The sequence below is a fragment of the Takifugu rubripes genome, chromosome 16, assembly GCF_901000725.2.
Source record: "Takifugu rubripes chromosome 16, fTakRub1.2, whole genome shotgun sequence".
NCBI lineage: Eukaryota > Metazoa > Chordata > Actinopteri > Tetraodontiformes > Tetraodontidae > Takifugu > Takifugu rubripes.
In genome coordinates, this window is record NC_042300.1 from 5,479,312 (window position 1) to 5,502,475 (window position 23,164).

Below are 23,164 nucleotides of genomic sequence, written 5' to 3' on the forward strand. Positions count from 1 at the left end.
CCTACAAAAGTCGACTCCAAATGACGTCACCAACCTGTTCCCGTGGCCTGGATTGCAGCAGGTTTAAAGATTCTGTTACTTTGTCTAATCTCATGTTGTGTAATGTACTTTAAAAAAGTTTTTTTCAATGAAAAATTACCTTGAAAGACACTCAGCTACATGTACCTTTCCCCAAATACTTCTGCTTAATAAGCACATTGGGATATATTAAACAAATGGCAAAAGCACAAATTATGGAAACACAACTGTTTATTTTAAAATATTGGTATGAACTAACAGGACAGCAGTACTCCCCTACATGTACTGTACATTCTCACTTTAGTATACTTCTTTTTTCTGCATTAATTCCTTTATATATAAAAAAGTATCCAAACTAACAAGAACATCCAGTTCAGTTTATCTTAAACGGTCCCATCGTGCCCCTCCTGTTGTCTTTATAATTTAAAATGCCCCAGAATGGTTTCTGGGAGCTCACGTGCAAATCAATTGAAACACAAAAAGTGATCTTTGACCTTCTGACCAAACACTGACAGCTGAGCCACAGTCAGCAACTCTGACACACATCTGAGGGGGCGATGGGCTCCACGTGGGCTCCTGTGTGTACAGGTGGGGGAACATTTTGAAATAAATTTCCTTTAAATCAGCCCAGTGCAGCACTAGAGATGGTTTGACATGGGAATGGAAGGATTTGCATGAAACCCTCCTTGTTAAGCCCCGATGAACACCAGCAATTGGAAATCAAAGCTACCAAATCAAAGGGATGCAATGGCAGCTGAATTTACCTGGAGTGCATCCACCATCCCAGCAGATTAAGGGATGGAAGTCATGTCCGTGTCTACATCTTTGAAAAATATTGGCAAAAAAAAAAAATCTGTTATGGCCTCAAAATGCAGATTTCTGCCCAGCATCTGAAACAATATCTTTTCATACTACTTGTAAAGGGAACGTGTCAGTCATGCCATTTCAACCTGAAATAAAAACTTAACATGATATCGTTGAAAAGAAAATATAAGCCAGAGACGCAGAAAATAAAAATCCATAAATGTGATTTTAACTAAACACCACTCTGACTCCATGTAGCTATCCACTGAAACATTGTCCCCAACACACGACATGATATATGTAAGTGAGCAGATGCTGGAAAACTGCTGCAGAAAATAAAACACATTCAAAAGCCTTGTTCTAAAACTTCAGTGCCCTAAGACAGTATTTTGGCATTGACAATAAAAACCAACACAGTGATAAATAGGTGGAATAGTACGTTCTATAACAACAAAGAACTATAAAAAGAACCAGGTGGGTGTGGATGCTACTGTCCAGTTCTCAGTCAGACTGATGTGGCCTGTGGGACAGCAAGTGTTAGCCCCCCGTCTTCTTACTTCTCTTTTGTCAGCCCATTGCCCCATCAGGTCCAGAAGAGCAAAAAGGCCCCACAAGCAGAAACTGAAGATTCAGTATGCCAGATTAGGAAAGGCACACAACCAGAAAGATGCAAGAAAGAGTTGTCTCGACTTTCTGCACAAATTCAGTCCGATCCAGTGTGATCTGGCTCTGTCCCGCCCGCTCCAGGCATGAGAAAGTGCTAGCAAGACAGGATTCTGTGTGTATGTGCGTAGTCACCATAACATTTCAACATTTAGAAGGTCTCTCTTGGTACGTTTGGAATTAAAACTACAGAGCAGCTTCCTAGAACTGCACCGATAACCAATAATAACCAGTAATAAGTGCATCTCATAGCCTGTCACCCCAGAGCCCCGCTGGCTGTACCTTAGGTATAAACTGACAATAGGTTGGTTATAGGATAATATACTGACATGAATAATGGTTAAACAACAGTTAAGTCTTTTTTTTCAACAGCTATAAATACAGTTCTTTGAGAGGGTTCACTATGATGAAACGTATGCCACTGTACGCTGAAAGTGAATGACACATTCAGCCGATAAAAAAAATAAATCAAAATAAACACACATGATCCTTCAGTGATACACACTCTCAGTCGCAATATTGTTATCATGCACGCAGGCACATGTACCTCGCAGAGAAGGCAGGCACACACACACACACAACATAAAGGCACAAGGTATTGCTAATGTTGAGGACGTTTTGAAAGCTGATGTAACGAGACCAGTAAATGATGCCCCTACACCCATCGATCCATTTTGTCCTACTCTCAGTAAAAATAACATGCAAAAACCAGGAGAGAACCCAAACACACCAACAGTAAACGAGGGCTACAGATCCACAGTACCGACAAAGGTACACCTTTTGGTATTTTAGCGCGGACACGCTCAAGTCAACTGATGTGTAAGACTTCAGAAAACAGAGCTGGACATGACAGATAAAACTTTAAAAAAAAAGAAAAAGAGGAGGCATATTTTAAAAAAAGGGCTACGAAGCAGGGAGAGGACGACACTGTCAGGCCAGTTTCAGCTCAGTGGGCATCGTTGGTCTGCCCAGCCGACACTCCAAAACCCCTCAAATCTAGAGTCCGATAAGATGCATCCAGCGTCCCTCTTTCAATTACTGAAACTGTAATCAAGGATCTGCCTGTTCTGACAGCAACAGGTCAGACAGCAGCGAGGGAGCGGCTCACTGGACAGGAGGATAGGCACCGGAGTCGGTGAGCTCCTGTGGGAGATCCAACATGGACCAATAATGTTGGAGGAGCAAGAATGGGAGGAGCAGCAGGCCCAGAGGGAGCGCGGAGCAGTCAGAGCTGTGTTGTTGCCTCACTCCACTTTCTCAGCATTGAATAGAAGCAGCTGGACAAGCAACTGCAGATGAACATGCACACAACACACAGCAACACTTCCTTAAGTCTCCTCCAACACGGGACGCTCTCGGCCAAACACACACCCTGTGTGTCCGCTACACCGTGTGTTACCACCCGATCAGATTGGCTTTGGCCTTTTCAGTCAGCTTGCGGACCCGTCCTTTTGACGAGGTGCCGAACGTGATGGACGAGTCCTCGAACAGCAGCTGCCTCTGCTCCTCTTCAGAGTCCTCCTCCATGTACCACGCAGACCGCCGCCCCTGATTACGTGTACGCATAGACCCTCCGGCGGCGTCTCCTTCGTCCTCCTTAGGAGACTCCTTCCGACTGGACTTATTTGGAGTAAGTTGCGGAGGACGCGTGAGCTCTTCGTTTGTTCGCCTGCTGCTCCTCCTCAGTGGTGAGGGCTCAGGGGATTCAGCTGGAGGAGCAGGTTCCTCAGTCCTTGTAGTTCTCGGTCGGCCGCGCCGTCTGGGTGGAGACGCCACACCTGAGTCTGACATCACAGAGGTTTCCTGTGCAGACGAGGTCCCACATTCATCCCCGGTGGACTGATCCAGATCCTCATCAGGAATGCTGGCCCCTCTCAACTCCTCCATCTCCTGTTTGCTTTTCCTGCCTCTTTTCTTGCCAGGAGGTCGTCCCCGAGGTCTCGAAGGGCTTCCCGGTGTTGCAGCTTCTGGGGGACTTGCTGGTGGGTCTACTCGTGATTTTCGGCCCTTCTTTCCCTCCCCAAGGGTCACATGACTACTGTGGCCATTTAGGTGGACAGTGTTCTGAGATGATGGGCTATCTGGAGAGCCTGTTAAGTATGAGGGAGAATTGTGATATTTCCACACTTTAACCACAAACTCATGTCAGTCCGTATGACACAATTCCTTACCGGGCGTATGTCGCACAGGAGGCTTTAGTTTCCTCCGGGTGCTTCCTCCATTATTACTCTCTAATGGTGGAGAAGGGGTTACTTTATCAGAGACTGGTGGGGTCGAACTTGAGCTATGACCCCTCAGTAAGCGTGGTGAGTCTGAAAAAAAAAAAAATCAAAAATGACCAACCATTATTGCTTTAAGTAGTTTTGTTGTTGCTGTAAACATGAATCGACATGCAAACATAGCACTACCTGCGGTGTTCTGTGTGTTGCTTGCGGCACTGTGTGAGGAGGATGCAGCAGGTGGGGTGTGCACAGAGTTGCGTGCTGCACTCCGTGTGCGGCCTCCAGCTGGGGTTTCTGCCTTCCCATTGACCAGTGTAGGGGCCTGCTTGGTGGGAATACTCTGCCTCAGTGAGGGGGGGCGTGAGGGAGCTGGAGATGGCTCCCTTTTCGTCATGACTCTGGATGACATCCGTCTCTTCCTCTCTGGGCTACAGAGGGAGGAAAAGTAAGAGATGATTACACCAACTGTGATGAGAGAAAGTCTGCTAAACCAAGAATTTAAGGCTTTTTTGTTACCTGGATGCAGTGCTGCTAGCTGGTGATTCACTCCTCCTTCTCCTCCTCTTCATGGCGTGCCGTGTCTGTCTGTCTGTTGTGTGTCGTGTTTGTCTGTCAGTGCTCTGTCTGCTGAGTTTGTCTGTTAGGCCATGGATTGCTCTGTAATCGGCCAGGATAGGACTGACATGCTCTTCAAACAGTGCAGAGAGCCTCAGACTCATACTGTAGATCTATATAAGACGGAGAGATTGAGATAAAGGATAGAATGATTCAGTAGTCACACAAGGATCACCAGAAGAACATTAGCGTTGACTACTTTAGAGCTGCAGTCGTTTGTGTATTTGCCTCACCCGAGATTTCTTACTGGGCGTGTAAGCTTTGGAGTTACTGAAAATGAGGCGGACGTCTTTGCAGAGCTCAATAGGAGACTGGTACTTTCCTTCTGTTAGCGTGCTAAGAACAGTGCCAAAGTCCATTGGTGACTCAACTATTTCCAGGTAGTCCTGAGAGAGACAGGGGAAATTTGGGACATTTCAGAGGCAAAAACAGGTTATGACAGCAGTGGTAAAATAATCTTGTGACATAAAGAAAGCAGCAGGGATACCGGGTACTCTTGCAGGTCCACAGGTTCCCTGAATGGCTCAGAGTCTTCACATTGAAAGATGAGATCCAGAAGCTCCTTACAGCGTCCTCGCCATGCTTGTGGGTCATACGAATGTGGCCGAGTCCGTAATTGGCGCTGCATTGGTTGAGGATTCTATAAAAGCAAACATGCATAAAACAAAGCATGATGTCTAAATGCTGGGTTGCTTCCATTAATGAGCTGTACTCTGGAGGTATGTTACCCTGTGGTTTCTTGTAGATGTTCCTGGTGTATTAGCATCTTCATCATCATCATCTTCTTCTTCTTCATCGTCATCATCATCATCATCCTGGGAAGCCAAATAATAATAATTAATAATGATTTCAATTTTTGCAATTATTTCAAACAAACAGCTGTGTAAGCATGTGCATGTGTAAGCACACCTCATCTTCTGAGTCAGAGAATGTAGACTTCTTCATTGTTTTGTAGAGAGGCATGAGATCTGTGAGACTTTGGTCCCTGAGAACAGAAGATAATTTGAACAGTTAAACTTTTTTAATATAGAACCTGACTGATGAGTTGTTTTGATATACACAGACAATCATTTTGTTAGCAGAGCTTAACAACGTTTAAAACAGCACACCTTTTGGATTGATGACAACATACTCACTTAATGAAATGCAGCATGAGGTCAGAGACAAACTTGGCTGTGGTGACAATGAATGACCTCGGCTCATTGAATGTTTGGGTGTTGTGTTCAATATAACGGACTTCCCACATTAACGAGGACAGTCGTCTGAAAAAGGGAGACAAGAGGTGTGGGAATGATGTTTCACTGTTGCTTTGTCACTTCCTGTTAATTATTCACCATGTGAGGTACCTGTAGAAGCGGTTCACGAGCCTCTGGCGTATGGTGCTGAGGTCGGTCACATAGGCCACTGCTGTGCAGTAAGTGGGGTAGGCTTGTAGGTCCACAGGAAACGCAAATGGAGCTGCCACATCTGAAATATCATTGTCAATGATTTACAACATAATAAATATTAAATGCATTTGCAAAGGAACACATGACATAAAGTTTGTCCTATCAGCCATCAGAGCCTTGATGAAGTGTAGGCGTTCTGTGGTTTGAACCATACACGGTCACTAGGGGGAGTCCTCTCATCATTTGTGATACACAGCTAAAGACTATCAGGGCATTACATCGCTTAACAAGAATTCAAACAAGCCCCTAAAATGTGGTTTGTGTTAGTAACCCATTATTTTTCATTCACACGTGGCCCTACTGGGCTCATATCGATGACATCAGAACGATTAAACAAGGTGCTGCTGCTTCAGCAATAGTGTGCTACACGTGGGATATGATCACATACCAAGGGTACAGAGCTGATCAATAGCCTTGATGATGCGTTCACACTCCTCTGCACGTGATTGGCAGCCCCACTCGCCCTCCAGTGGGACATACAGGAGCTCTTTCTGCTCTTCTCCAGTCAGTGGGACACTTGTGCCCAGCTCATCGGGGAATGTGGCTAAACCAAATGACATTAAACAGGCGTCAAATCAATACATCTATAAGAAAAATATTTGGGGGAGCATTATCATGACCTACCATCATCTGGGACGGGCTCCATATCCCAAGGACTCATTTTCTCTGTGTCACCATTATCCCAGCTAAGAAAGAAGAAGGGATGTGATAATAACGCCTTTGCCATCACTGTAAATCTCTAACTGAAAATGTCCCTCCGTTGTTGAGGGACCCCCATCGGTGACTTCTCTGTGCAGTTAATGACTATTGTGAGGTGGTCATCACAGGGCACTATTTGTCTGCTTTTGGTTGGAAGAAAACAAATTCCTGTTCCATATCAACCATCTAAAAGAAACCCTTTGTCAAATCTCATGTCAAAGTTCAAATTTGTTCAGTCACAGGACTCACTGAGATAGAGCAGCTATAGTGGAAGATGTGGAAACCCAGTCACAGTTAATACACTTGGAAATGCTCAAAAACACTCTATGAATGGACTTTCTTCTAAATTTATACAACTTTAATTATATATGGGACATTCTGTTTTACAGTGGCTTCTCTTGTGATCAATACTGTTGCATTTATTGTTGATCAAAGATGACTAGCGGAGATATTGTTGTTATTGTGTTCTTTGGTATAGCATCCTCTGCAAGATACTAATTCACCTTCATGATGTTCACTTTTCTTTTCTTCCATCTGTGATACAAGAACTCTTAATCCAAACCAATATGGGGGCAAAATTTTCAGAGGAACTAGAGATTAGGAGGCGCAAATATAAACTGATCCTACCAGACATTGTAGCACAGGAACAGACTATCAGGGTATTGAGGCTGGTATGGCTCCTGGCTCTCAATTGTCCCAAACCACCAGGCATCATCAATTACTGATCGGAAACGATCACCTACGCATAAATGAATAAGACATTTTGTCACATGCTCTTGATAGATGACATCTATATTTATTTATCGAACAGGGCAAACTGCACATAAAAGCAGCCTACCTATGCTCCACTGCCTTTTTCTGGCATTGTCAAACTGCTGCCGCAGCACGAGGAAGTCGATGACATCAGGCATGTCGTGGTATCTGCAACAGCAGACATGGTTAGACACAGTACAGGCACCTAAATATCATACTCTGACAACTGTTGCTTGTTAAGCTACAGGATAAATCATCCACTGGAATGCTTACTTCATTGAGAAGGATCCACCGGTCAGTTTCCCAGTGTCGGGGTCAAGGAAAGCCAGCTTCAGACAGCACAGAGTGGGCAAGCCAACCTCATATTTGATGCCGACTATTTTCATCAGTTCCTGCTCCTGAGAGCACAGAAAACAGTACAGGTAATGAAATTTACACTGTGCTCAGGCTGCCAGCTCTACTAAAGGGCATTTCTCTGGATTTTTTTGAAGAACCTGACACTTTAGTGACTGTAGTTTGAGAGGAGACTATATTTCTCACATTACCAGCAATATATTCAGAAAGATGCTCTGTTTCTTCGATGCATCAGAGACCACTGTCTGCTATTGCTATTTCTGCCTGCACAAAAATAAAGATTCTGTGCAATGAGCCCTTACTTTGAAGTCATTTTTCCCCACTGACGGTTTAATACAATAGGTACTGAAATTGCTGACATTATACTTTTAACAAGTAGATTCTGAAGAGAGAAACGGGGCTTGGGTAAAACGCAACAGTAAAAGCACAAAACTGCAGGTTTTTCCTCCTGTACCTGTACTTGTTTTCCATTTGTGTGACTGATTTGATCTAAAACAAAGAACCTCTTGGAGAGAATGATCCATCTCTGTCAAATTATTTCCTTACCCGTAACTCCATCTTGTGCCAGGGCTGCTTCTTAGGGTTGATGCTGTAAATCTTTTTTTGTTTGGCCATCTCCACATAGGCTTCATGGCCCTGTCTGAAGTAGTATACCTAAACACACACACACACAATTCAAATAAATGAAGGTAGTTTTCCTTGTATACATTTAATGGGGCACTGTTTGAGACAATGGTTAATAGCAACTACTCATGCTAAACTCTGCAATTGTTAGGTACCTTAATCTGAAAAAACATTTTTTCCCCTATAGTATTTCCCAAATGTTCTGACAATGATGGCTGGATTACATTTTATTGTAATTTTTTAAGCATTTATATACAGTGCATACCATATTCTACTTTGCATCTAACTGGATGCTGTACATGTAAACTTACTTTCAAGCTTATAGGTCATTCACCTGTCTGTCACCTTTAAACAATGAGCTTGTGGAATGCTGAAGATTACTAAAAAGCTGCTGGAGGGCACCATATTCAGACATGTTAAATCTGGCTCATATGTGTGTCTGTGTAATGCATGCTTATGGGGCGACTAAATGCAGTAGACTTTTAGCTTTGTTGCTTCAGTAAAACACAGACGTTTTGATACGAACAAATACGATTGAGGACCCTGCAACAGAAATAGGCATTTGCGTACTTCGTCTCCCATCTGGGGTATGTAAGGACTTCTGCGAGGGACCGTGTCTGTGATCCAGGCAGAGGGAAGCCACTCTTCCAGAGTTAGCCCTTGCTCTTGAAGCTCTGCCCTCTGGAATCAAAATCCAGTTAATACTACAGTCAACAGTAATTTGCACATCACTTTTGAAATTGAAGTCATCATGATATTTCAAATAACAGAAGCAAAAGAAGAGGAAGAAAACATGTCAAATGTCACCCTCTGATCCTATTGACCAACCTTGCTCTTCTCCTTTGGCTTCTTCTTTGGTATGGTGTTGTCTTTCTCAGCTTTCTCTTTTTTCCTCTCTTTCTTGCCATCTCTCTTCTTTTCTCCACCCTCATCAGAGCTGCTGTTTTTCTTTTTCACCTTCACACTCTTTTTGGGTGGTTCAAGGTTGATCCCGGCATCCGCTGTCCAGTCAGAATAATCACTTGAATAGTCGCTGCAACCAAAATACAGTGGAAAAGATGAAATTCTTTCTATGCAGCGTCTGCTCATGTTTTGCTTCAATTTGTTTTTTACTTTCCAGCTATTCATAAATTGATGATACAATGTGTGATATTTACTCCACCTTGAACTACTGTGGTCATCTGGCCAGGGCTCCTTCACTTCCTCTTCCTTCTCCTCTTCTGAGGAATGACCATTGATTTGCCGGATTTCCACTTCACCCTGAAAACATTAATATTTGGTATAATACAAGCACAGACAAGCTACAGCATTAATGTTCACACAGTTATGTGCTGACGACACTGTGACTATTATGTGCTGCAACACTTGCAACTATAATCTTTTAAGAAATGTTAAAACATCTTTTCAGACTCTTATGAATGTTTATCACACTGCTGCAATGACTTATAATTGCATTAGGATTTATTAAGCAACAAGATTTTCATAATAATACCTCTGAGGTGCTGTCATCATCGTCGGCCGCCTCAGCGCTTTGGCGGCTCGTCTCCTCCATGGCAGCACGAGTGTGATAACCATGGTTACCGTGAATCCTCCTCCCCTCGTCTACCAAAGACTCAGATGGTAAATGAACCTGTGAATGGAAAAAGAGGAAATCAAATGAGACAAATCTGGTGAGGAAGAGTTGGGAAATGCACAAGGTTATGCAAGATAGAATAATTATTTCATTTACCCTGCTCTCCTTTGGTAGTGAGTGGATGGTACGTCTTCTCCTCTCTGACTGATAAATATTGATTTCCTCCTCCCCTTTAGCCTCACGCCAGTTCACCTGCCTCCTGCACAATGAGGGTAAAAATCCTGGTGACATGCGTCCATTAATACTATTACCCCCCAGCAGAAATCACTTGTTACCTAACAGACGCATCCTCCAGCTCAGGGACCAGCACCCTGCGGCTCCAGGCCACCAGATCTCCCTCTGTGGCCATCTGGCTGCGGGGGGCATTGCTGTGCATTTGACGGACACCTTCAATTTGCCCACTGCGACGTAGACCCACATTTGGGGGAGAGTGCACCTCTGGGGAAGAGCCTACTGACCCTTTAAAAGGCACAGAAAGTAATGTGTTCATCATCGGGTAAATGGGGTAAATGTATCTTGTTTATATATAAAACATTAAGCTCATGCATATGTCTTGAGTCCTTAACTCAGACTACTAAACCAAATTAAATCAATCGTGCTCCAAGATTTACTCAAAGGTCAGAAGAAAAATACTGGTAATAAAATTTGATCTAAGAAGGTGAAAGCAAGGAATTTCTCTTTTCTTCAGACAAGTGGATTTGAATCAAATAAATGGATCGTTATTATATTGTTGTTGTTGTTGTTACAAGAACAATTATACAGAGAACTTAATAAATAGTTTGAATTAGTACAGAAGTTGTTTTCTGAGACTGGGAAAGGAGAAAGAACTTTGAGGAGGCAACAATAGAGCCCCTTGAGATGCTGCAACATCAGATCAATCCTCACCTCTGCTGGCTCTGCTGTTTGCTAGAGCAGAGGAAGAGGTGTCACTTGTTCCCATTCTTTGGTCTTGTTCCTGCTGCAGCCTTTGAATCATAGTATCCAGAGGACTGGAACCGTCTACCGCCTGCTCACTCACCACCTGGTTCAGGCCTGACAACAACAGGAAGGAGGAAGAAAGAAACTGCCTTTAAAGCCAGTCCGGTAATAAGGATTACTGCTACAATATCATATGTCAACTGAAGCTATAAACCTGTTCTGAACTGTACAAGGAAGGTCTGACTTCAGATTGTATACCTGAGGAAGTGACTCCCATTTGTGGGATAAGCTGCTCATCTCTGCAGCCCTCCCGGCCAGGCACCAGTCGCTGGTATCGTGGAGGGTGGGGGTTACCGTCCACATCCACCAGGAATGGAGGGGGCATCAGGTGAGGCGCCTGTTGGGTTTGCTCATCCAACACATAGTTGTTGGCGTCACGAATGAGTGGTCGGTAGTCAGTGTGGAAAAACATCTGGTCTGCAATCTGAAATGATTCATAACACATAATAAACAGCAACATCAATTTGAAAGCTGAGTCTTGTACTTTTTTGTACGAATATTAGACTTAGCAGAGCCACAAGTGTCCAGAAGTGACAACGGAATCTGTTGTGACTTACAGCAACATTTTTGTTCAATCTAAAGTAATTAGTTTTAAGAAGACATTGTTTCTACCTTGTCATACTTGCTACTTGAGCCAAAACCGAAGATGAGCAGGTGTCCATGCGAGTCGGTGGCAGCAAAATGCTGTCCATCAGGACTGCATTTGCAATCAAACAATGCTCCGTGGCCCTGGCCCTCAATCTGCCCACCAAGAAAAGGATCAGGATCAACATTAGTATGGCACAGAAATATCTGATGTGGCTATGATCTTCAGTCATCATAATCAGAAGATGCAAAAAAAAAAAGTCTTCTTAAAAGCAACACTGTGTTATAACGGTGTAGATTAAGAGAAGGCACATGCACTTCTCCAAAAGACAGGCTGATAATCTTAGAATATTAAAATGATATACAAGACATGTCTAACTAGGTGCAGAAAAGTATTCAAAAAAATGATCCAATATAAGTACTCCCATTGTTAGGGACTGAGAAAAAACAGACTTTAACTTCTACTAAAAAAACAAGAAACAGAAAGTGAACTGGAAGATCCTGTTCTATATCCTATTCTGCATCCTGTTCTGGCTAAAGAGATTTGGTCAGGCAACTTTCTTCTTGTCGTTCTTCGAGTCAAAGATTTAACTAGGAGATGTAGATTACCCTAGAAGATGAAGATTATCGCAGCTAGTCTGACTCCACAGAAGCTTTGCCCCCTTTAACTTTCTGCTTTTTTAAATACTGAATAGTATATACTCAATTTTCTCTTGTGTCCTTGAATCAAAATAGCTTCTGATTTAGCAAAAGTTTTAAATTTGACTTTGGGCCATTTCACAATTTGGAGCTGTTAAACAGCACAATGTCTGTTATCAACACCAAGATTTGGCTGACTAATCATTGTGTGACTTGTTTGTTCTAGAACTATGATTTACAGTGTCCTTGGTAACCACAGAGACGAGCTGGCAATTCAAAAGTGACTACAATGATTAACACCATGAGTGAGTGTGTCGAGTGGCATCTGCACACCAAGCTCTAGTTAAGAAAATTCTACAATAAACCGTAAAAAGAAAAGTCTCACCATGTTGAAATAGGAGCGGATTTTGACTCCTCTGGCCAAGTCCCACACGATGCAATTCCCATCATGTCCTGCTGAGAAAAGGATTCTGGGATCAAAGGGGTGGGATTCCAGAACAAATACTTCATCCTCATGACCCTGTAAAGGAACAACATATACATATGCTTTAAACCATTGGGATTACTCAGAAAGGAAGAATTGAGATATATTAGTCAAAGAACAAAATTCCTTTATTTGCTATTCACATGCTGTGAATTCAGCCACTGTTGTGTTACGTAACATCTGATTGTGTTTATGCACCATGAGGACATGGATGAGGTTGCCCGTGGTGGAGTTCCACACTTTAAGCGTCAGATTGTTTGCTGCCGTTATCACGGTGCTGTCTTGGCGATCCCAAGCTACCATGGTAACCTTCAGCTTTGTCACTTTGTCTTCCAAAGGAGGAGGGTTGTACTTCCTGGATGCAAATACAAATTTTAAAAAAAACATTATTATAAACAAAATATTATTATTAGAATATTTCTATTATATTAAAACATCTATCTTCTGCAGTCTGTCAAAAAGTTGGCTAACCAGTAAAGAGAGAAGTGGTTTTTTATTTTTCTATTACCGGTAATAGTGAAAATAAAGACTATCCGCCTTAACAACAAACGTGACATACCGGTACATTAAGTGCCAAGGCCTATGACAGTTAATCTATACACAGAGAGCGTTTGGTAATGAATTACTGTCATTCTAACAGGTATGGAATGTCATAGATTATGCAGAGGGTTACATCCACACTGAGTATGTTTTTTAATTACTAAAAACGTGATTATCTTGGCATGTGGCTTTGAGCACAGCATGTCTGCAGGGTAAACCTGGTTTTCTAACATACCCCGGTAATTTGGTCTGCATGTCCAGCAGGATGCTCCTCCATCCCTGAGGCTGCAGCTGCCAGATTCGAGCTGTACCGTCTCTGCTGCCACTTACAAACCTACAACCAAATCACACACACACACACAACTTGTAAACACAGTCTAAGCAGCACTTCACGTAGAAACACTTAGTTCTCTTTGAGTGCTGCTGACATTAAACTACAAGATGGCCATGCAAAAGCACACACAATGTCCAATAAGAGAAGGCATCACAAGCTTTCACAAGATTAACTTACAACAAATGATTTTCACATTCACTGTACTACACCTGACTTTGCTTGCACACATACAGCAGCTATACGTACCTGTCACTGCAATGTGAAAACTGGATGCTGTCAACTTTATCCTGGATGAGAAAAAAGATACAATAAAGAACAGTCAAAAGACCCTTATTTGGATTCTAAATAGATTCTTCAATGTTATAATAAATCATCTTTCTGAGAAACATAAAATTCTAATAAAGGCCATGTTAAATATTATACACTTACGGAGAATCCCAGTCAAGTAAAAGAGACTTACTGTATGAGATTCAAGCTCTGAGATCTTCTCTGGTTGGCCAGACCCAAAATAGTACACTCTGATGATATGATCTGTGCTTCCTGTAGCCAGGAACATACCACCTGGACACACACATGCATTTAAAGACACCTAACATCTATGAGGCATGTGAGGTGTAAGCAAATGTCATTTAAAAGAAAGAGTCAAATTTTCTGTGTTACCAGCTCCTAACTCAATTACAGATTAGAAAGGTAGATTTCCTCATATGATGCCATTTCCATTAATGAAAACAAAGACAGAGGTGTGCCGCACCTGCACTGAAGGAAGAGCAGATCATCTGTACGCCCGGCCTGGAGCGCTCTGTGAATTTACTGGGTCTTTGACTGGAGACACACACACAGACACACACACACACAGGAATATTTATGATGAAACAACCTGACAGCTTGCCAACAGTCTGCAGAATTTTTGCAGTCAAAAAATAGACACATTAGCTGAGTTTAGGTTTTTTCATCACATCGTATGAGAGTCTGAAGACAGAGATAAGATAAATGTAAAGAATGAGATTAAATAAATGCTACACAAGATAAAAAAAAAAATCTATCTGGAGTTTAGATCAATACTGTATTAATGAATGTTGTGTATAAGGTTTTAAAAAATAAAGAGTATGTCCTACAGCATAATAAAAGTAAAGTATAACCACACAACCAGCACTTGAACTGATAGTGTATGTTACTTTTTATGATTCTCACCCAAACTTGAGGGTACGTGAATCCCACTGCCAGAAGCAGATCGTACCATCAGCGCCAGTTGATGAAAGGTAGCGCTTGGATCCACTGCACAGTGGAGAAAACTGCAGAAATAACCAAATAGAGATGACTATAGATGAGCAATAATGATAATGACCCACATGAGCTTCTCTACTGGTGAGAAGGGATACAATAACATTCCTGTCATGATAAAATGATAAAATTACATAAAACAATCCATTTCATACACTATATATGATGAAAGTGCTGATATGTGGCAGCTAATCTTTAACACTTGAGAATAAACTGACCTTACTGAACCCCAATTAGAAAGAAAACCATAGAAATCTGTGTGATATAACATGATGTGACAATGGACAGTTGTCCTCAGAGCAGTACAAAAATAACTGCATCCACAGTCTAGCAAGCTGTCACTTCCTTTAAAGTTCATATCAGATTATGGAATGGTGTAAATATTTTAATTTAATTTAGATCACGAAGCTATATGGAAATGTGTTTTCATGTTACATCACTGCTCATATACAGAAGATGTTTTGTATATTTTTCTTTATTTGTCACTGTGGATTATATTAAAGCCACCCATATTGCATTTTAAAACTATGTTCCGTTCAGGCTTTAGACATCTCACTGACAAAACATCATTTTAAGCAAATTAGGTCACTGAAACATCAGCTTTTGATCAAGACACATAATCTAACCCACACTTACACAAATTACTTGAATATAACAGAACACAAATGCATTATGATCTAGATTGAATCAGGACAGCATAATGTGATGCATTTTCTACCATAAACTGTTAATAATGCACGTCTATTCTTAGCTTTGAAATGCTGGTTTTGACAAACGCAATAAAAACACACATCTGTTTTAACAACGCACTCAGACCATCACATACCTGCAATGAGGTGATAGAAGCAGCATGTCCCTCCAGAACAGCCAACGGGGCACAGGTCTGTAAGCACCACACTCGGATAGTTTTGTCACATGAGCCCGCAGCTATCATGGTGTTCTCATAGCTGACGGCCATATCAGAGATCTCAGCAGCGTGGCCGCGAAGTGTCGCCAGCAGCCGTCCATCATCTGTCCCCCAAATCTTAACGAGGCAGTCGTCTGAGCCCTGGGAAACAAAACACCAACACGGCGTCAGTAAAAACGAGGATTTTATAAAGCCTAACAAGTGGCTCGTCAGATTTTAAATGATAGTGACCGAGTAGGTCGCAAACACATGTGTGCATATAGCTTCCTTCCACTCTCGGGGGGTTGTTGGAATAGAAACACAAAATAGAAGAGGAGACTGAATTGTTCACATGCAAAAAGAGGGAAAAAATACCAATAATCATCCATTAAAAGTAAATAGACTGCTCCAAAAATTAGGGGGGAAGAAGAATTCACTGTTTATTAAGCCTTTAAACGCATGCACAAATGTTCGATTTAGTGAAGACTTGCACACAGATGACAATTTCTGCCAGTGATGCAGTTGATAATGGAGTGAACTTGTAATTTAACGTGACGCTAGACTTGATTACAATCGACAATATTCATCGAAACCAGCAAGTGAACTCAGTGAGCAGCCAAAAAAACACAACAAGACACCGACTGATGTTGCCACTTCAAAGGAAAACAAATATTCCCTGTCACTTTCGTAGCAACTAGATAAAAAATGGTTTAAAAAATGACAAAAACACACGGATCCACATCGGTGCATGAGGAGGGTTATGAGTAAAATGTCGTCTGGAAACTCTCTCTAAGCCCCTATTTTGTGTGGGCTGATCAAAGCAGCGTTTCCTCTTGGTAAATTGGACAAAGCTCAAGCATAAAATGGGAAACTTGAACAAATTACCTACGTGTTAGTCAGAAATCAATTAATTTATGCTTCTAAAACCACAGATATGCCAAAAGCGTAGCTTCTTCTGGGTCTGTTTATTTACGTCAACCATGCTTTACGACTACTTTCAAGTGTCCTTCTTCAGCGTCACGAAACTCAGCCCTTTTTCCACTAAATCACACTAAACAAAACTGCTTTTTGGCAATCATCAGCTTAACAATATTGCCAGAATTGGTTAATGATCACATAGAGGTTTTCATAAGACTACAGGGTAATTCAATCTCCCTCTGCACTGCAGCACAGTCAAGAGACCCGAATATGCAAAACGTGAATAAAAATGATCTTGTAATGAAGAGAGGCACTAAAGAGCAGAGAAACAAGTCGAGAAAAAAGCGATGGAAAGAGTGAGGGAGACTAAGGATGAATTTTAATTCTGGCACTTAGCCAATGCCTTAGAGGGAACATTTTCTCCAGTTATGATGAGAAATCGCAAGAGGAGGGACAGGAGAGAGAAAGGGAAGAAAAAAAGAACAGAGGGAAGGGTGGAGAAGAAGGAGAGATAAGGGAGACGGAAAAAAGACAGTGTGAGCATATGAATGGTAAATCCATGATGAAGAGAGAGAAACAGCAGAGAGAGAGAGAGTCAATCTACCCCCACCCCCCCAGCAGCCAGCCATTTTTAGAGATTTAAGAAGTGAAAGCTGAAAATGGTGTAGCAGCAGACAGCATTTCTGTCTGAGAAGTAGACAGAAGGAGGACACCGTTAAACAGCCATTAGCTAGCAGTTGAAGGGTAAGCTGAAATATACAAGGGTAACCCAAAGGGCAAAGGTCAAACTACCCACAACCGTGTACCCTGAAAATGCCAGTATAGCCAAACTCCTAATCCAAACACATTAGAAAGAATACTACAGTTCAGAATCACACACACACACACACACACACAACGCTGCCTTTACCGTGAAAATGCGTCTTCCCGTCCTGTCAAAGGTGACGCAGTACACAGACGACAGGTGTCCCAGAATCCTCTTGTGCATCTTCATGTGCTGGTACACCGCCGTGGGCAGCAGCTGCCGTAGGCGGTACGAGCCGTTCAGTCGGCGGCTGAAGCTCGTCTCAACTACAGTCAATATGGGGTGGATCTCATCACCGTCACATACAATTGTGGCATTCATGAAGAAGAATATTGTCTTAAAAAAATGGGTTTACCGATATTTGGAGGGCTGCCGTAGATTATGGGTGGCTCGGGCGGCCGTCCACAGTGCAGCGCGGCTAGCGCTGAGCCCTTCCACACGACATGTTTGCAACCTGGAGAGAGACAAATAACAATAAACTGGATGACGACACAGATTAAAGAGTCGATACTATTGTGCTACGGGATGCATGATGTAACTTCTGTCCATTAAATTGAATTCTCACTCTTGCTGGTGCGAAGGAGATTCTGCCTTCCCGCCCCCAGCAGGCTGGTGAGACCGGGCACGCTGGCAGGAACTTCCCGCTCCAGCAACGGACAAACTCTGGAGCAGACCTGCAGCAGGTGGTCCGCACTGACGTGCCGGTACAGTTTCACCTGAACAAACACACTCGGCTCAGCTCGTGCTCATACCGGGGTGAATAACATATCTGTCAGAGGGTAGTATGAAAGTGCATCGGTGTGACTCAGCCTTCCATGAGTGTGTCTGCACGGCTGCACTGATTTAGGAGCTTAGTGGAAGACAACTGGAGTTTTATATTCTTAAAGAGGTTTCTCCTCAAAGAGCTGGAAGCTGGTCGATGTTAAATATCCTCAGAAACACACATGCAGTTTGAACACCTAAAATATGGCCTCATATTAAAAATCTTGATTTAAGTACAACTGCTTCATACTGTATACTGGATATTATTCAGTAATACTGCACCTATGCAAACCAAAGTGAATACTAACAACTTACAATGTCTTAAAAACAATTCTAGAAGAGATAACACAACACACCCATTTTAGAAATTATCTGGTAATATAGTAGGAGGTTGTTTTCATTTTTAAAAAATTAACAACTGCATAATTTGAAAAATATACTATGAATAGGGATTTTGCAGAAGTGTTTACAGACGTCCAAGCATGAACAGCAGTTCTCTTTTTTTAAGAGGCTACCAGCAATGAAATAAAAATAGATCAGTGCCATAAGCTACTGAATAAAAAAGATCATAATCGACTGATAGAAATCTACATAGGAAATGCCAAAATAATCCTGTTCCAATGTAAAATGGAGGTGGAGGTGGGTGCAACTGAAGCCTGAGGTGAAATGAAAGCTACGCTCACATAAACAAACCATATCTCTGAACACATTGACACATGGAGGACACTCCTGCGTGGGCCCACCCTTTTAAAAACGGCACATGGTCAAACAAGCAGTGACAGACCCAGGGCTGGGGGGAAGGCGCCCCGCAGCACACAGCCATGCCTTTATCCAAGCATGCAGTTTTATTCTAAAGACCTTAATTTAAGTCAGACATCAGCCACGGTTAGCTTTGTGTCACACATCTGATTTGAATATCTGTAGGAGCGAAATGGAATATTTAATGTGAGCAGACAGACAGACACAGTTAATGACCCCTTAATTGCTTTCAGATCCTTTCAATTCCGAGACGTGATCAGTGTATCTAAGCGCATATCAGGGAACAATACACTCCCATATCGACGCACAAATGCCTACTGGTCAGGGGGAAAGTTCCACTTTAGATCGGTCCTAATGAACATGAATAGCAGCCCCCGAGGCCACAACAGCACGACTCTAAATACATATCTGCGAATCAACCTCTCCAATTTCACAACTAGTCTTCAATTTGAAAATAAACAAAGAATAAATATGTCACCTAAAGATAAGAATGTAATTCTTATAATAGCAGTCCTGTGTTAAAAAGACCTCAAAGCATTAAACGCAAAAGCAAAAACCCATTGACGAAAAAAATCACAATAAAAAGAAAACTATCAGTATGAAGGAAAACAACCACACATTTCATGCAGACTGACTTTGCACATTGTGTTCTTGTACGATTTTAAAATATACGCACACCAGACATACGTCTAATTAAAGCGCCTTAATTAATTAATAACAATTAATTGGTTTCAATAAATATATGTGGTTATTGCAGTAGCATCATTGCTCGTCGCTGCCCCAAGCCCCTCCTCTACACCCCTCAACAACAGCCTGCACAAAGCAGTTAAAAACCACCTCCCAGCTGTCATCAAGCGTCTCCAAATAAACCTTTTCCGTTTAGATAATTAAAAACCCTCCGCAGAATATTTCCCCCCCAAAAGAGGAAAATATGCACAATGGACAAGAGGCAGGCTGCACGACGGAGGAACGGAGGCGAAGGAACGGCGAGCAGGAGGAGAGAGAGGCGGTCAGACTGACAGAAAACACCTCTATAATTTATTAAACCTATAGATTCACGTCCTGGAAAATGGGCACTTTAGTCGACCTGGTCTTGGATGGTTATTCGTCTGGAAGCGCGCACCAGAGGGGAAGCTTCAAGTTGGGTTTGGAGTAACTGGGCCAAGGGTCGTGATATATATTTACATTAGCATAATGTTAAAAAAAAATATCACTAAACTGTATAAAATTGTGCATTGCGCATCAGCACTCACGGATCAACAAAGAACTACAATCGCGGTGATGAATTCTCTCCACGCCCCCCTGCGTAAAGACGCGTTTGAGCTGCCCCCCCCCCCCCCTCCCCCATTTGTGTACCTGATAATTAACACGTTAATAAAGCAGATAATACAAGAGGAGTCGTTGTTACCTCGCATCTTCCCAGAAACTTCACTGCTCCTTCTATTCCGTACTCGCACCGTAATCTCGTCCAGAGAGAAAAGAAACCAGCCCTCCGAAAATGGCTCCGCGGCGGCCCGGCCAGCAGCCTCCCCTCTGTCACAAGCTCCAACTTCTGATTTACTCAACATAGCGTTTATATTCCCCTCCAAAAGCGTGCTGTTTTCTAACTCTGGCCCCATGTGTTTTCGAGCCATGCGCACAAATGACGGCTCTTGCAGGACAAGAGCGCCTCCATCTCTCCGTGTGGCGCAGGGAGTCCCTCCTCCGGATCCTGGCGCTCCTCCACCACAACACTCATGACGTATCAACATTTCACACACATTTTCCCCAACAACTATTAAAACCTTTAGGACGTGCGTGCCCCCAGACCCGCGCAACACCCTCCCGGGACACCGGGACGAGACCCCTCGGTGCCCCCAAAACGGCCCTGGGTTGCCACCAGTCCCCCCCGCGTTGCCCTTTTCGGGTTTTTCTCTGCCACCTGATTTAAAAATTGCGGGAAATTCAATTTTTATGTTGCTCTCTAAAAACTTTTTCCTCAGTTATAGAGCTCCCTTACCAAATTCTCATACGTCCCGGGGTGTTCCTGTCCCGTCCAGTCTAGCCTTTTGGGTAGTAGCTGGGGTGGAAAAACAGTATCGTTATGATCATGCGGATAATTAAGATATGTGATATTTTAAAAGGGTAAAAGATAAATCAGGGTGAAGCAGCTGGGAGTACAGTACAGAGAAGCATCTCTCTCGTGTCGCTGACTGCTTACCTCCTTCTCCTCCACCTCCCTTATCAGGGTCTGAAAATAGAATAAAAATACAGATTTACCGCTCATGACGAATTCGGATGTGTTCTAAATAATCCCGAAATGCGAAAACACCGACCTCGGCTGCTTTTTGACACGGTCCAGCTTCTAGAAATCGGGCTATTAGGAAGTACAGTTCTGGTATGGTTGAAGGGGGAGAGGAGGACAGGAGCTGCGTTAGAACAGGGCACCGAGGAAATTGTGGGGCTATTACAACGACCGTGACACATGTTACAATCTCCTTTACTCACCAGAAGTCAACTGCGCGATGTGTGTACTGTCTGAAGCCATTTTGGTGTTGTTTGCCAGGGCAGCGCCAGAGCCTGTGTGGTGGGTCTAGGTGGCTGCCCTGTAGCTGTCACTGTTTATCCACCAGGAAGAGGCTGCCTCCATTCAGCGCGACTCACAAAAAAGTCCCGGCTGCGTCGAGTATCCGTCCACGGAGCGACAAGTAGTGCACGCTGGACGTTTTGCCTCGCAAAACATCGTCTTCCACCCGCAAAGAACCACGTGTAAAGGTGTCCCCGGACACGGCGTGAGACGAGGCAGGTTTTAGTAACCGTTTCCCTCCCGCGGGGACACGTTTGACGAAATCCCCCTCCCCCTCAAAAGAAAAGGCGCAAGCCTCCTGCGGAAGGATACGTGTAGTTTGTTTCGCGCACGCCACTGTAGAGGGGAGGTAGAAATGGCAGCCTGCTAAAGAGGTTTGCTGCAGAGCGCCTCATTTATCGTATATATCTGCCCAATTTAAATAACGAGAAGTTTTTAGGTGCATGGTTGAGTTTTATTGCGGTTTTAATCACGCCGTTTGATGCAACATTCTGTGCGTGTTGCGCGAAGGCATAATATGGCTCCCGTGTGAGAGGGATTTACAACCGACCCTAAGCGTTTCAGCTACTTTTGATTAAAACTCGCCAGTAAATTTCGTGCCTCTTTCGCCGTTTCTTGTTATTGCGCTGACCTTATTGTGTATTGTGTAACAAGATGTCTGGCTAACACACCCACTCTCGCTGGGAGCCGTTTGGTGGGAAAGTCGTCCATTTCTCTTCCAAATACTGCCAGGCAGTAAAATGGGGGAAGGGTTGGAGAAGAAGGGGAATGCAGCTTAATGAATGAAACCTCGTCTGTTACAGGAATTTAATGGCAACCTTTACATGACATCATCTCAGCAGGTTATTGAGAAATGCAAAGCTACTTTTGCTTACTAAAAGTTCCAAAGGAGGATCTTCTGTTGAAGTCCCCAACAAAAGTCACTATTGATCATTAAAGAAACACTGTCTCTCGCCTAAATCCACCTGTGGCAATTTAAATAAAAGTAAGGCATTGTAATAATTCAGTGTAATGACATTAATTGCACGATGTATTTGCACAGCTTTACTCTCTGATGAGTAACAAGAATCCACTATCAAAACACTGCACATTTCCCTCTATATTTATCTTAACCACAGTATAGGTGTCTACAATTTTATTTTTATTTTTTCTCTTTCTTAATAAAATAAGTTTCATTGCTCAAATTGTTTTATTTTTTTTCTGTTAGTACATTAGATATTTTCTGAACACAGGCCGGCTTAAAGAAATATACACACTTGTTTCTTCAAAATAGAACACTTCAACAAATTTTTAGTTACCGGTATCTGTTTTGCAGTTGTTGCTTGAAATGACCAATATCTTTCTGTTTTGCAAAGGGATGCGCAGTTTGCAGTCCAAATATTTTCAGGAACTCCCAATTATGTGTGCGATTACTGCTTACATTATATTTTTTACGTCATATAAAACTGCCATACAGTGTCAGAGGCTGTTGCAGTGACTTAATCAGGCACAATGTCACATGCAGGAAGTCTTGTTTTACAACCCCTAGCTTTGTCAATATCATGGCTGCCACCATCAATTATTCCACATGCTTTAAAAGTTGTCTTTGCTGTGTTGGCTGACTTTACCACAAGGAGGCAACCTCACCCTGCTGCACTTTTATGCACAAGCAGGAGTCAAAGGTTGGAAATAAAAGGGGGAGGTACGAGTTTCCATTTAGCTCCACCACCTATGCACACACTCATAACATATACAGCTTTGGTGTAGCTTCTACCATGGAATTTTCTTTGATTGTTATGATTGTTTTCATTTTTA

General features: G+C 42.7%; 1 protein-coding gene across 1 annotated transcript; it reads right to left on the minus strand.

Annotated features, from left to right (window-relative positions):
• Positions 1–231: 231 nt before the first annotated feature.
• phip (PHIP subunit of CUL4-Ring ligase complex) lies at positions 232–21,575 on the minus strand. Its single transcript, XM_011617057.2, has 40 exons — positions 21,292–21,575; positions 21,120–21,178; positions 21,005–21,034; positions 20,804–20,863; positions 17,849–17,999; positions 17,639–17,737; positions 17,389–17,549; positions 15,501–15,722; positions 14,585–14,685; positions 14,145–14,215; positions 13,854–13,954; positions 13,640–13,680; positions 13,295–13,393; positions 12,718–12,874; positions 12,421–12,555; positions 11,424–11,552; positions 11,010–11,235; positions 10,719–10,865; positions 10,109–10,292; positions 9,930–10,032; positions 9,693–9,830; positions 9,363–9,460; positions 9,029–9,233; positions 8,771–8,881; positions 8,123–8,230; positions 7,496–7,620; positions 7,308–7,390; positions 7,097–7,208; positions 6,395–6,456; positions 6,159–6,314; positions 5,669–5,789; positions 5,459–5,584; positions 5,232–5,307; positions 5,051–5,137; positions 4,810–4,962; positions 4,556–4,708; positions 4,224–4,435; positions 3,894–4,135; positions 3,657–3,797; positions 232–3,575 (listed from the first exon to the last, which is right to left on the minus strand). The coding sequence occupies exons 1-40, from the start codon at positions 21,329–21,331 to the stop codon at positions 2,881–2,883; spliced, it is 5,520 nt and encodes a 1,839-aa protein (XP_011615359.1). The 5' UTR covers positions 21,332–21,575; the 3' UTR covers positions 232–2,880.
• Between the last annotated feature and the right edge of the window lie 1,589 nt (positions 21,576–23,164).